Source organism: Malania oleifera, chromosome 5 (genome assembly GCF_029873635.1).
Source record: "Malania oleifera isolate guangnan ecotype guangnan chromosome 5, ASM2987363v1, whole genome shotgun sequence".
In the NCBI taxonomy this organism is placed as follows: domain Eukaryota; kingdom Viridiplantae; phylum Streptophyta; class Magnoliopsida; order Santalales; family Ximeniaceae; genus Malania; species Malania oleifera.
The window spans coordinates 10,740,065-10,756,322 of record NC_080421.1 but is presented as its reverse complement, the minus strand read 5'-3'; the positions used below and the strand labels follow the sequence as shown (position 1 = coordinate 10,756,322).

Here is a 16,258-nt window from a genome sequence, read left to right as displayed (position 1 = left end):
GTAATTATTTATCCTTTTGAAACCACTACTCTGATATTTTGTATGCTGCTGTAGGCACACCAGTCACCAGATTGGAGATGGATAACTAGCATGTTGTATCCATTAACTTTTTTCTTTTGTATATATATCAAATTGGTGCCGTATCTTGAGACTTGAGCAAATGAATATATGGGATTGCAATCAATGCAGTCCTGTGTAATATCTGGAGACTTGAGCATGAACATACATGATTGGACGCATCTGGCAGCGCGCCAGATGCTGGCTTTTCTTGGGAAAGAAAGAAAGACAGGGCAGGTTCATCCTATTAAAAAAAAATATTTTAATAACTCAAGATAATAATAAATTATTTGAGAGATGGCAGAGAGAGTGGAAGGGTGCTGAAATGACACGTGGCAAATCTCACTACTTGAAGTAGTGAGATTATGTCGGAGTCATTTCAGAAATTATTTTTTCAAAAAGGGTATTATTTAATATATATTTTTAAAAAAAAGATAAATTGGGAAAAAACTCGTGAGAGGAGAGTCATACAAATAGATACATAGAAACTGAGAGTGAGAAAGCTGTGAATTTGGAGAAAAATTCTTGAAGATAAGAACTTAAAAGGGCCTGGATAAAGGTTACGAAGTTTGAATTCAAAATTAGAGGAATTGTGAGGAAGAATTGCAGAGCTAGAGGCTCAGTCTAGTGGAGAATTGGCAGCAAGATTAAAGATTAGAGGAGTTGGAAGACAAATGTTGGTTTCTATTAATTTTGTTTAGTCCTTCTAACTTTTTGGATAATTAAAATTGTAAAATTTTAGAATTCAAGATCTTGTGGTTTGAATTTAAATAGGAATTCTAAAACAGTTTAATTACCCATCCGACTTCAAGATTTAGATCCGAACGCCAATTCCTGATTACCATAGGTCCAATAACCCAAATTTGATTACCCAAAATCCAATTTGGATCCGGGTCAATCTGACCCAGATCTTAAATGGTTGACCTGAAGACCAAAGTTGGACTTGGGTCCATTAACGATTGACCATTGATTTTTTATCAAGTCCAATTGAACTAAAACCCATTTTCTAACTTAAGCTTATTAGGCTCGACCCAAGTGGCTTAAGTCCATTTAATTAAAACCCAAAGCCCAATTACCCTGGAACCCAACCAGCTAATCCCTGAGCTTTGGCCTAATTTAGTCATAGCCCAAAGCCTTGCTCCAGACTTAATTCAACCATAGCTTGGCCTAATTCAACATAGCTGAAATCCCAAACCAGTTAGCCTAACCTAGCTAGCCACTTAACTTGGGTTAGAACCTAGGTCAAACAAATCCCAACCTGTTTGGCTTGCGGGAAAATTGCTAAGAGAATTCAAGAAAATAACCAAAAATAAATAAATAAATAAAAGGAACACAAAAGAAAAGAAACTAAGACTTATCTTTGAAATCTTTGATCCGAGCTTAAAGGTAGAGAGCCTAAAGTTCTCTGCTTATATTTCTTTCTCGATCCAGATTTGCAAAATAAAGAATAAAAGGAGTGATATTTGATAAGAAAAGAAAATGAAAACAGAAAGAAAGAAATAGATGAAGAAAGAAGAGAGAACAGAGAGGAACGAGAATATCAAGAGAAGAGAGAGACAAAGAGATAAAAAAGAGAAAGAGAGAGAGGTTTGTGGAAGAAAGAGAGTGCAGAGGAAGAGTGATCTACGAAGAAAGAAGTTTAGTGGGTTCAAGTGTCTAATAACTCATTTGAAGATGAATTGTCAGAAAATGGCTGCGTATTTTAATAATAATAAGTTGTTAATCCATTATTTTCAAGCTAGTTTGACTAGCACGGCCATGAGATGGTATATCCAGTAGGATCGCACAAAGATCCGCACTTGGAAGAATATAGCTCATGCATTTATTACCCATTATAGACATGTGATTGAAATGACTCTCGATAGGTTGACTTTACAGAATATGGAAAGGAAGATGAGTGAATCATTTAAAGCATATGCTTACCAATGGAGAGAAATGACATCACAGGTTCATCCTCCAGTTGAGGATAAGGAAACAATTTCTTTATTTGTCAACACCCTTAAAGATCTATATTTTGGCTATCTTATCAGAAGAACTCAACAAAATTTTACAGATTTTGTAATGATTGGAGAAAGATTTGAAGGGACATTTAAGATGGGAAGGATGAGCAACTCAAGCATTGGACAAGGAACTATGAAGGAAGGAATGAACAAAAATAAATATGAGGAGGTGCAAGCAATACAAGGTCATCCTTATGGAGGAGGTAGTGCGAGGTAGGAGAAGATGCTCATTTAATAGAATTCTATCCTGGGTTGAAAGATTGAATGGTTGTCAACTTCGGCAGTGGATCAATCCGACACATAAGTTGTGACGTCCCGATTTTTGTACAAATTTTTTTCTAACAATAATAAATAAACACTCACTTGTCCTCAATAATATCCATAAATCGGCCACGTCAACCACCATATTACCATTCATATGACCCGACCCCCATTGGGTACCGGGTTAAAAGTTATTTCATTATACAAACTAATAGCGGAAGACAGTATATACATACTTAACAACCAGAATATAATACCCAGAGTATCAACATACATATACAAATGCATTACCATCCCATACTCAAAACAACTCAACTCTAGGGGAATTACACCTCCCCTAGTCCAAAACTCACCCTGTGTGTCAGGGTCCCAACTTTCTATGGTCTCGGAGTTCTATCACCTGACCTATCCCTGTTCCTTGAAAAATTTAGGTAATTTGGGTGAGACACATCTCAGTAAGAAGGAATAAATTATTTACAGTGTGTGACCATATGAGTTCAGTTATAACATGCTATACCTTTCAAAACAACATTTCATCTGAGAAAAATACACTGATAAATATATTCTCACAATCATATAGGTATACAACACAAGCTTTTATAAACTTTAAAATCACTTCTCAAATTCAATTATTCCCCACACATATTTACTCGCGAAGTTCCTGAGAATAAGGAAGATTACTCACCCATACAGGTAGCTTCTCTCTGCCCTATAATGTTATGCTGCTAGGAATGACTACATCTGATACCTATCAGGGCACTCACCTTACTCAGTAAGCCCTCAGGCGGAGAGTTTTACTTCGCTTCCATTATTTATGTTATACAACACACACTCTTTCATTTTTCATAATCATTTCCCATTCTAACTCATTACATATCTATGTTTACATAAATTCACATTTATGTACTTTACAGAATACAATAGATCACATGATTCCAATTCTCAACACATTCACGATTTCTATACTGAGCATACCTCCCTAACGGCATCAATAGGAATCTCACAACACAATTTTCATACTGAGCATACCTCCCCAACGGCATCAGTAGGAACCTTACAACACAATTTCCATACTGAGCATACCTCCCCAATGACATCAGTAAAAACTTTATACACACAATCTCCCTACTGAGCATACCTCCCCAACGACATCAGAGGAACTTCACACACACACACAATCTCCACACTGAGCATACCTCTCCAACGGTATCAGTAGGAACTTCATACACACAATCTCCCTACTGCGTATACCTCCCCAACGACATCAGTAGGAACTTCACACACACACACACACACACAATCTCCATACTGAGCATACCTCCCCAATGACATTAGTAGGAATTTCACGCACACAATTTCCATACTGAGCATACCTCCCCAACGACATCAATAGGAATTTCATACACACACACACACACACACACACACACAATCTCCATACTGAGCATACCTCCTCAACGGAATTAGTAGGAATTTCACACACACAATTTCCATACTGAGCATACCTCCCCAACAACATCAGTAGGAATTTCACACACACACACACACACACACACACAATTTCCATATTGAGCATACCTCTCTAATGACATCAGTAGGAATTTCACACACACAATTTCCATACCAAGCATACCTCCCCAACGGCATCAGTAGGAAAGGAATACCACCTACCCGCAATTATTGTGCAATATTGACATTTCTTCAATCATATTTCAGTATATCACAATTTAATTCAATATAAATATTCTCATCATTTTTTGTGCACTTTCCATCATCTCATAATAGTACATATCATATTTCACGTATTTTCACATTTCCCAAAATACTCATATCAGTAATTTGTACAATCTCATTTTTCATGCAAATAATTTCTACTCACGTATAAATATCACATTTCATTATTTTCCACTAACCACATCAATCATTCTTGTTTCAATATTTTCTCAGAAAATACATATTGTTATATTTTACATTACAAAACATCACAATTTAATATTACTCAAATGCCACACAATTTATCTAATATTTATATCATAATCATTTTTAGGCAAAATAAAATATGCTCATTTTCATATATTAATTCAAACGGTAATTCTAAAAATACTTTTATAATTTATTCCCCTTACCTGACTTACTGCGAATCTCGTTAGGACCAAAATCCTACACTCTTGGCACCCGAAATTCAACTCTTGCAATTTGCATTTTCCTAGATTAATTAATTCATTTCCCCAAATTACTACCCATTTAGCCTTCCCTAGGCCTCATGTACTCCAAATTAACTTTCAAACCAATATTTGACACCCCCACTTAATTTTCTGAATTTTACCTGCGGGTCTCAAAATTACACTTGCGGCGCTCACCTGGACCCTAAATTTCAAAAATTCTACTTCAACTATAGATGCTAACATTTTAAGATTTCTAAATTAATCATAATTAATTAAAAATAAGCCCCTTAATAACCCCCGTACCCCAAATTTGGGGTTTTACTCACGACGACCCCACGAGAATTCCGTCCCGCTAGACTTGTAGAGAATCATCCCTAGATTCTTGTAGTGGTGTCCGTTCGTCAATCAGACTTATAATTTGCAAGAAATTAAAGAAAAAGGAGAAATTGGCTTACCCCAGGAGATACGTCTATGAACACAGGTCTCCGTAAGACCATGTATGGGGGGTGACGCCTGCCCAGTGCCGAAAGGTCAAGGAAGTTGGTGACCTGATGACAGGGGATCCGATGACTGAAGCTCCGGTGAACGGCGACTGTAACTATAACGGTCCTAAGGTAGCGAAATTCCTTGTCGGGTAAGTTCTGACTCGCACGAAAGGCGTAACGATTTGGGCACTGTCTCAGAGAGAGGCTCAGTGAAATAGACATGTCCGTGAAGATGCGGATTCTCTGCACCTGAATAGAAAGACCCTACGAAGCTTCACTGTTCCCTGGGATTGGCTTTGGGTCTTTCCTGCTCAGCTTAGGTGGAGGGCGAAGAAGGCCCCCTTCCGGGGGGCTCCTACCATTGATCCGCTCCGGTAGAAATGATGGCAGCGGAGAATGGAGTCCAGAGGCATCTTTTAATTTTCGATCGGACAAAAATCCATCATGAAATCGAGGAGAGAGGGAGAGAGAATGAGAGGAGTGAGAGAGAGTTCAGTGGGGCGGCTCTGGACCTGCGCAGAGCCTTCCTGAAAATATAATAATAATAATAATAATAATATATTTAATTAATATTAATAATAATATATTTTATTAATAAAAAAAATAAATTTAAATTATTATTATTTTTTCTTTTTTTTTTAAAATCTGATTAATTAATTAATTAATTAATTATTATTTTTTTGAAATCACTCAACTAATCTTCTATATCCTTTTTTAGGGTTATTACATAAGTAATGGTAGAAAACTGGATTAAATGAGTGACATGTGCTTGATTACCTAGTGATTATGAAATCAATGAAATTCTAGGGATGTTTATGAATTTCTTTACTATCGTCAATAAGAGGAATACATCCCATAAATTCTTTTTGCTCTAATTATTTTGAATTTAAATAAAATAAAATGCATTTTAATCTCATCTCATTTTATCATCCTTTGACTGTCACTTTTTGCCAAATTTTGTCTAGTTTTGCTTGTGTTTTGTGTAGGGATACATAAAATGGTTTTGCCAGTATAGAAGACCTCAAGCCAATAGTTGATTTTGGGAATCCATTTAATGGTGTAGAAAAAAAATGAAAAAATGAAAAATAAAAAAAAGGAAAAAAAGAAAAAGGAAAAAGAAAAGAAAAAACCTCATGATTGGTGCTTAGTTGGAGCCTCACTTCAAAAGTTTTAAGGAGATAAACTAGTTTAGAAGAGGATGTTGACAATTCATTAGGATCCTTGCGGGAAATGGATTTCAAATTATTAAGGGTCTTATGAGGAGAAACATTGTTATTAGTTGATATATATAGGGACGACCTATCACACTCTATCATATTTTGCTTGGTGGCATGTGTGTATTTTTCATGAGATCAATGAGAAATGTTTTTCTTCTTTCTATTCTAAATTGTGATTAGTGTCTTATGAGTATAATGATTGTGTTCTAATTAAATGATGGGTGATTATATTCGACTGGCCAGTATACCTAAAAGAACCAAACAATGCATTTACCACTTGGTAACCTATTTGAGTCTTAATTTTTAAACCAACTTTTTCTTAAAGTTAATTTGCCAAAAATTTAACTTGGGTTTGGGTCCCCTAATGTTTGGCAATTCATCTAACGTAAGATATTGACAAGAGGATGACAAACTCTCTTTTTGTTACCCAAAAGAAAATAAAAAAAAGAAGTCCCTTGCTAGCCTTGTTAAGTCTATTTTTTTTTTTTTGAATGCACCATCAAAGGATCAACCTCCACATTGGGGCAGTTTCAAGAAAATTATTATAGAACCCAAGTGAATCCCAAATAAAAAAGGGAACGAAGATCCCTTCATAAAAGGAAGAGTAAAAAATATTGTAAAAGAAGGGAAACACAACAAAAAAAAAAAAAGGAAAAAAAATATGATGAGGGGCATATTTTATAGGTGATCTTTGACAAATGTTACCTTAATAAATTGATGATTTTGAGCTTTATTAATTTTTTTTTCTTCTTTAGCTTATACCCTTAGCTTATATTACGGTCCAAATGAAAGTTTTGAACCGATTGGTATGTGCCACCACGTTAAATGAATTGATAAGCTCATTAGAGTTTGAACTACATTATGACCTGATCATAATCAGGTATTTAGGCAACTTGTTTAGAGAACAAGTTTGGTCAACCTTTTGCACCATTAAGGGCATACATGTCATTTTTGGGAGGGGTTTTTAAGCCTTAGTTTCCCTATTCTTCTGAAAGCTTGTATCCTTAACCTATGTTTCGTCCCGTGTCTTAAAGTCCACCATGAGATTGGAATACTGATCAAAATACCCGATAAGATATTGATCACAATTCAAGATGGAAAGGCTGGAATGGGCTATGGAACACAAATAAAGAAGGAACTATTAGAAGTTGACATCAGAATTATAGTGGAATAGTGATGAAGTGGATGCAGCAAATGGGTAGTATTACTTCTAATTTTTTCCCATAAGGAAAGCAAGTTTGGGGTATATATATATATATATAAAAAGCAAGTCTGGGGTGAAAAAAAAGAAAAAAAGAAAAAAAATAGATGTTTTTCCGTTGAATTGGTTATCTAAGTTAACATTAAGGTTACATGCGTAAGAGTACAGGTGAAGCCACTTTTTGTTAAACAGACATGGAAACCATGTAAACAATCAGGTTTGAACATTTCATTTGTATCCTTAATGAGATTGTGTTATCTGATTGTATATTTATTCATTTAATTTCAAAATAATTTAAACATTAAGAGTGTAGTCCTTAAGGTGCCAATGCCAGGAAAATCCAGTGAAACATCGGTTAATCAACATTCTTGAGTAATTGGGTCACAAGTAGCCTAAGGCAGATGACATGTCAAGTTATAAGAGAATAATATCCAGGGGCATTCACATCAGGCAACATGAGTGGTATTTTATGCTCAAGAGTGTGATCTCCTTGAAGATTGTTAATAGGGGCATCATGGGCAAAACATGAAATCTTTTTCTCCTAGATTGGAATTTGAAGATTTTTGAGGTGAATTGAGATATGGTAAGAAAAATCTAGGGGCACTCACATCACATTGGAATTTGAAAAATGAAGAGCAAAATTGAGTTATGGCAAAGATTGGTAGTAGAACCTAGTCTGTTGATTGGATAGGCATTGGTTCACAAGCATACCTAAAAAAAGAAAATTGTGCATCTTTATGCATTGCATACATAGCATCAATAGGACACAATCCCCATGCATTTTTTGAAGTGTTATCATTGCATGAGTAGAGTTAGGATGTGTCCTCATGTCATGCATCATCATTTTTATATCATACAAATTTCCTGCATTAATTTTGTAAATAGTGATCATTCCACTTCTCACCCTTTCAATTCATCGTTTTCCACAAATTGGAATGATTTGCATTCTACTTATGATACTCGGGACATCAGTTCCCAAATCCGAATAGTCACTTCCAAATTGTTTTGTCTACTTCGGATATTCGGGACATTAATTCCCAAATCTGAGTCATCACTTTCAAATTATTATGTCTACTTCGGATACTTGGGACAATAGTTCCAAAATTTGAATAATCTGTTCCAAATTGTTTTGACTAGCTCAAATACTTGGGACATTAGTTCCCAAATTTGAATAGTCACTTACAAATTATTTTGTTTACTTCGGATGTTTGAGACATTAGTTCCCAAATCTAAGAAGTTACTTCCAAATTATTTTGCCTACTTTGGATAGTTAGGACATTAGTTTCCAAATCCGAGTAGTCACTTCCAAATTGTTCTGTCTACTTCGAATGTTTTGGATCCGAGTTGTCACTTCCAAATTGTTCTGTTTACTTTGGATATTTGGGGTATTAGTTCTCAAATCCAAGTAGTCACATCCAAGTTGTTTTGACAACTTTAGAAAATCTGAGTAGTTGCATCCAAATTGTTTTGACTACCTCATAAAATTAGAGTAGTCGCATTCAAGTTATTTTGACTACCTTAGCAATCCGAGTAGTCACATGCAAATTGTTTTGACTACCTCAGAAAATCTAAGTAGTCGCATCCAAATTATTTTGCTTAGCAATCCAAGTAGTCACATCCAAATTGTGTTGATTTTCTTAGAAAATCTGAGTAGTTGCATCCAAGTTGTTTTGACTATCTTGACAATCCGAGTAGTCGCATCCAAGTTGTTTTGACTACCTTAGAAACTTTGAGTAGTTGCATCCATGTTGTTGTGACAATCTCGTCAATCTAATTAGTAGCCTCCAAATTATTTTGACTATCTCATAAGCATGTGGCAATAGTTTCCAAATATGAGTAGTCGCATCCAATTTATTTTGGATATCTTGGCAGTCCGAGTAGACATGTACAAATTGTTTTGGCTATCTAAGATGCACGTGACATTAGTTCACAAATCCGAGTAGTCACATTCAAGTTGTTTTGGCTATTTCGGAGGTATGTGACACTAGTTCCCAAATCTGAGTTTTCATTGTCAAAATTGTAATCTATTAGTGGTACATGGCATGGTTCCTAAATCTGTGGTAGTGATCTTTTCATAAACCAGGACACTTTACACATTACTTTGTAAGCTTGTTGAGTTGACTTGAATTTTATACATCTTCATAAATCCATAATTTTATTTTTTTAGGGTTTTGTTATATAAGGCCCGGTCTAAAATTTGTGCATTTTTTCTTTATAGATTTGTTAATTTAGGAAGCCAAGAGACAAATCTTACAGTCATCCTAGGTAACAAACCTATAAAGAGGTCCAGTTGTAGACACTCCATTTTGTTCGGGGCTTATACAAATTAGGCAATTTTTTTTTTATTTCATAAATGAGAAAATACAAGAAAATAAAAAAAAAGAGAAGGGGAATTGAGATTAGCTTGTACTGCCAAACAAGAAAGGGTAGGTGATTTTGAGATACCAGTGTTTTGGGATAATTTTCAAATTATAGTAACGTCACTGGGTATTTCTGTATTATAAATATATTTCAGAATATGGTAGTTTTCTGGTATTGTATATAGTAGTTCCTAGTTTTTATATACCGCTGCTTAGATATGTATGGTGCATAGAGTTTCGTCAGTACTCCTTTGAGCCTGAGAAATTAACAGTAGTATTACAGATAGAGAATATTTGTAATATAGAAAAATAATAATAATATTAAAGAAATAGTAAGTCGTTACAGAGAGAGTGAGAGGAGAGAGAATCATGCGCTGAAAATGAGGGTTTCAATATTTATAGCCTGACATTCGTTGACGAGTTCAGGTGATTCATTGACGAACCCATGAAGGCACTTCGTCGATGAGAAGGCTAATTCATTGATGAACCTGAAATTTTCTAAAATTTCCCAAACTCTCTGCATCTTCTCAACAATGAGACACGTGTACTTCGTCGACGAGAACTATAGGGACATTCGTCGATGAAGACTTTGGGTTCGTTGATGAACCCTTGCTGATGCTCTCTTTAGGGCGGGTTGTTTATGTATGTTTATCAGATACAAGTATAATGTATGTGAAGTGACACTTTGGGTTTGTATAAAGGACCTGGGCATTACATCTTGGGACGTCTTGGCGAAAGCGATAATTTTGAAGGTGGCCACATCAAAGCCCAGGTAGATTATGGACTTGGCTTTGTAATCTCTTTTCTGATCGGCACAGAGGGTCGTTGGTTGAGCATCACATGTAGATACTTCAGCTTCTTTTGATGAGGATTCTTTGTACCCATATTCAACGATGTCCATGACATCCTGAGCACCTAGTAGGGCTCTCATTTGAATGCATCAGTTGTCGTAGTTTTCCTTTGTCAAATTTAGAATGACCGCTTGTGCAGTATCGTTCACCATCGGATTCGATATAGCTCAAAAAACAATGATGGGGACAAATGCAATGCCACCAGTGTGTTCAGAAGGTCAAAATCCTTTAGGAATCGATTTTGGGAAGCAAAGGACTAGTCCAAATAACACTGAATTGGCTAAAAAACCGTTTTGGACCGGTCTGGCTAGGTTGGTTTTTCTTAACGATAGATAAATGGTGCCAGATAGCGCCGTTAGGCCACGTGGCATCTTCATGACAAGCCGCTGTCAGTGACGATCTGTGGATCTGGACGCGGGTCGGTCTTCGGGTCTAGTCATGCTCGCGAGTCTTTGGTATGAGCTGCTATTGGCGGGTGATGAATCGGGTTTCTGAGCCGGGTTGCGTTAGTCGGGTGAAAAAGGAGCGTGTCAGCGCATTAGGTGCATGATGTCGCCAGTCAACACTCGTGACGGCGCGTATCGTCGACGTAGTATCAACTATTGGCGCGTGTGAGCGCGTGGGAAGGTACCCGGACTCCATTTGAGACGTGATTTTCACATTTGGACTCGTCTCTAGGTGTTCTATGCAATGGTGTGCTCAGAAATTTATTTTGAGCAACTTCAAATCTGGGAAAAAATTCGAATTCCTCTCTGTTCGCCTATATTTGGCGAATTCCGGCAAACCTTGGCACTCTGATACAACTAACGGATGGAAGGGACTTGCTCAATCATTGGTTGTGATTGAACTCAATGAGAAAATACTCAATTGTACACAAACACTCTTTGATTTCAATAACAATCTGAATATTACAAAGAACTCTCAATACATAATTTCTTCCCTCACTAGTTACTCTTCCTCTTCTACACCACATTCATCACACACACACACACACACACACACACACACACACACACACATCTCCATGTATATAGCCATGGATGAGAATGGTAGGTAGAGATTAAATTCAATAGAGGTGGACTAGTTGGTGGAGGTGGCTACCGACGTCTCCTCTATAGCTCAACAATTTCAAAAAAATGGACTGGGGTTGGTGGATGAAACACTCAATTGTACACAAACATTAAACCTTATTTAATGTTTCTTAGATTGTTTTAAAAGCATAGATTTTGAAGACTAAATTTATATGGCGCTGATTTCAACAAATTATAACATAAAATTATATTAATTTATTTTTAAATTCACACAAATTCAAATTTCATGAAATTTATATTATGTTTTTTGAAAAAAATAAAAAGAAAAAAGGAAGGAATGTATAATGGGCCTTGGGAGGGACGTAAGATGGAAAATGTGCTGTGCTAGCTACATGCTGCGAGCCTGCAATAAGATTTTACAAAATAAAAAGTTGGACAGATACTTGGGCACCTCCGATTTCAATATTTCATGACTCATCAATTAGAATTATGCAATCTCTGAAACTTCAAAGCCAACGAAAATAAAGAAATATCTTTACTAATTATTTTTCTTTTGTAAGAATGACAAATTTATCTTGAAAATCTAAAAATTAATACAATTAATCCGCCCTCCTTAATGCCTTATTCTTGTGGCATCATATTATTATTATTTATGCAACAATAAATCCAAATAATATAGAACAACAAAAAACCAACTTAATCAAACCCAAGTTTTGGAAAAAAAAAAAATTCAAAGCCCAGAAGTGAACGGAACACCCGTAGACGGCAACCAAGACCCGCCGGCAATGAAGTTCCCGACGGTGAATTTCGAAGCTTCGGTGGCGCTGGTGATGACACGATACCCACCCCACTTCACTCTATTCGCCGTCGACGACCCAGGTCCGGTGTTCATGTACTCCCCGTAATACAAAGTGTTAAGCGCAAAATTCCCGTCCCACTCCAACCACCCCGCCGGATTTATCGATCCATCGAGATACGTCTTTATAAACACCGTTCTCGAGTACATTTTCCACGGCCGCCCGAGGTAAGTTTTCACGGAGCTCTGCACCGCCTTGAGGTCGCTGGCGGCGGTGACTCTGGAGTTGTGGATGGAGATCCCGGTGTTCTGGTTGGGGTCTGTCCGGCCTTGCGCCGTGATTGTGTTGGTCTTGTTGGGAGGGTTTCTGGCGTAGATGTTGCAGTTCTGGAAGACGACGGCGGCGTTGCCGAAGATGAAGTCGACGGTGCCGTAGATGTCGCATTCTCTGTAGAATTGTCTATCCGAATGAACGTAGAGCGTGTCTTGGTAGCCCTCGAAGCTGCATTGATAGAAAACCGAGAGGTCTGAGCCCGACCGGAGAGCCACCGCCTGGTGGTTTTTCGCTCCGGCGGTGTTCCGGAATGTGATCCGTCGGCCAATGAATCCGTCTCCGACCACAGCTGAAACCCAAAATTGAAAAATCAAAGTTAATTGGGTGTTGAAAAGGTCTCAGACAATATTAAAAAAATAAATAAATATATTGATTTTACTCACCAACAGTAGCTGAATTGAAGGTGGTGGAACCTCCTCCGACGCTCTTGCTACCGGTAATGACAGTTTTTCCGATCCCATCTCCGACCAACATGATATTCTTCAGCTTGCTTCCTATCTGAACGTTTTCATTGTAAATCCCTGCCTTGATATAAATCACATATCTTCCGGTCCCGGACCGCTTCGCTGCCGCCGCGACGGCCTCGCTCACCGTCTTGTAATTCCCCGATCCGTCCTTCGCCACTACCACATTTGCTCGAGACGCAGGAGAAGAAGAAGCCTGCAAGAGCTTACGGTCGCCCGGTCTCACCCAGGAGGGAAACCCGTCCCGGCCGTAGCTCGGCTCCGGGGAGGAGGGAACTACATTGAGAGCCAAAGTGTTGCTTATCAACTTGGTCACGTTGTTGGACATCAATGGAAGGATGTAGTCACCGACGCCGAGCTCCGCAAAACCGGCCCGGCAAGTTTGGAGGTTGGTGAGCGCGGTGCTGAGCCATGTCTGGGCGTCCACCTGGGTGCACTTGGTGGCGCGGCTTATGGTTTGGTTCAGGCGGAGGACGGTGGACTCGTAGAGCTCGAGACAATCGGCCCACGCCGCCTTCTCCCGCTCGTTGCGGCACTTGGGGCCGAGCGAGAGGACGGTGGTTTGGGCACGGTTGGCGCGGTTGAGCGCCAGCTGCATTGCGAGCTTGAAGAAGTCGGACTTTTGGTGGATGGAGGCGGTGGTGGAGAGGTTTCGGGCTAGGAAGTACTCGCAGGGTTCGGGGTGGGGGGTTTGACGGCACCACGAACTCACGTTGTCCGCAGAGTAGCCGGAGATGGCCGGCGAAAGGAGGAGAAGGGCGGCCAGTGCTAGGGTTAGAAATGAATGAAGTTCCATTTTGCTAGGTTATGGGGGTTGAGGGGGGTTGTTGTGATGATGAGGATTTGCATGGATTTCATGAGAAATGGTACGTCTATATATAGAGGGGAATTGAAACAAAGGAGGGCTCGCTAGTTGTGGAGATCCAATCCTTCATGTTTTAATTTATTATTTAAATTATAAATATTGGTCCATATATCTTAATTAAGAAAGTGACTTGTTTACATCAATCAATATACTTAATTGAGTTGTTGATTCATGAAAATTCACAATATTAATTAATTAATTGAATATATAAATTATTACACACACATACCTATAAATATATGCATTTTTGAGTTCAATGGAAGAGATTAGGATGATCCAAGTTAAAACACTTAAGTTACAGTTACATATATCATTATTGTTAATATAGAAACAATCGATTGTTAAATATATACTACATTATATTATTACATTTTTTTGGATTAGAAATTAAATATAACACAACATAACCATGAATATAAACACTTGCATTTCCAAATAGTAAATTAATCTCATTGAAGTTAAAATGAATGAAAAGCTAGTTTACTAATTAAATAAGTAGTCTATTATATTTAAAACAGCACAACTTATTACCAGGAAAACTCACCATTTAAACTGGGAATTGTCAAAGGGTGTGATCCAAAAACCTTTTACCTTTTAGAATAATATTATATAATTAATTAACTGAAAAAGTACATTTTCAAATCTTGAAAAATCAAAAGCCCTTCAAGTCAACCTAAGTACATTTTCCAATCCATGTTCTGATTTGAAATTTGACCACAAGCGGCCGCAGGGATTTGATTAATCTTCTTCCAGAACTAGCAATTCCTAGCTAGCCCAGTGCATTGCATGCATTAATTTCATATGTAAGGATTGAATTATGACCATATCTAGGGCCCTCCTTAATTAATTAATTACATTTTGATGAAAAATTGACTAAATGTATATAAATATGTGTGTGTATTTATGTATGTATGTATGTATGTATATGTGTGTGTGTGGGCGCTGCACGTAGAAAAGATTGAGGTTAGATGTTTTTGATTTACCATCACGATACAGTTTGGAGTTAGTCATATCCTTTCTGAAGGTTCGAAAGATCACTTTTCTAGGTGGGATCGTGGGAGTTTTGGGCTAATAATTAAAAAGAAAAAATGATTAATTAGTCCACAGGGGTAGGAGATAAGAGACCACTATATTTATTGTGATAAGTTTGAATTGTCGCATGTAAAACCTAATTTCTTATGAGCATGACATATCTAGCATTCAGCCTGTAATTATTGTTGAATGGTGAAATCAGTAACCTAACGTAACTTTAAAAATATAAGCAGAATCTCAAGTCATACGTGTTCCGTATGTTGTTTGTTCTTTGATTTCTCGTTTTGCATTCTTTCTTTCGCTAGCTTTGCTGCTGGTTTGCATGACACGAATCCCATCCCACTTGCGAGAGAAGGGAGAAAAGGGCAAGAACTAAGGGGGGGACCCCCTTCCCCACCCAGGTTTGGCTAGCTCAATTGCTTGGCTCCGGAGGGCCTGGAAATTAAAAATGAAGGTCAGATGTCTGGCCTTTAATTATTAACTATGGTTGGATATCAAACTCGGGGGTGAAAATTGTTCGTTCATTGATGCACATCTGGTAATTTACCGACGTAATGTCTCAAGGAGAGATCGACCTCAAGGTCACTAGTCGCTCTTCCCACTTGAACTGACCCAATGGTGAAGGAAAAAAAGACAAACCTATTATTTCAATGGATTAATCGAGTGTTTAAAGGGTATTAGATGCCATCATAAGTATTTATAATCAAAGGAATAAAGGTAGAGCTGCCTGCATGGTTAATTAATTAATTAGTCAAACGACTGCCACAACAGCAGCAGCTGCCCATATACTTTAGAGAATTGTGAATAATCCCAACATTCTCAACGCGTAATTTGACCTCAGCTAGTAATCACAGAAGTCGCTCTCAAAATCAATATCTATTTAGCTAGTCCAATGGATTGCAATATAACTTATTAAATTATTTTTTTTTCATAAAAAACGACGATATTTGACACCCTTCGAACGCTCACCACCAAAATAACAGATCTATCCATTATCAAATTATTAAGTTATTGAATTGTTATTAAATTATTGTATTAAATTACTTTTATTCTTCCTAATACACTTTCTACCAACCAAACATAATCTTAATTCTTTTCTTTTAATTACAAACATTTTACAATTTTTGAAAATTTACAAT

General features: G+C 37.4%; 1 protein-coding gene across 1 annotated transcript; it reads right to left on the bottom strand.

Annotated features, from left to right (window-relative positions):
- Positions 1-12,358: 12,358 nt before the first annotated feature.
- On the bottom strand, positions 12,359-14,018 carry LOC131155832 (pectinesterase 2-like). Its single transcript, XM_058109278.1, has 2 exons — positions 13,142-14,018; positions 12,359-13,047 (listed from the first exon to the last, which is right to left on the bottom strand). The coding sequence occupies exons 1-2, from the start codon at positions 14,016-14,018 to the stop codon at positions 12,359-12,361; spliced, it is 1,566 nt and encodes a 521-aa protein (XP_057965261.1).
- Between the last annotated feature and the right edge of the window lie 2,240 nt (positions 14,019-16,258).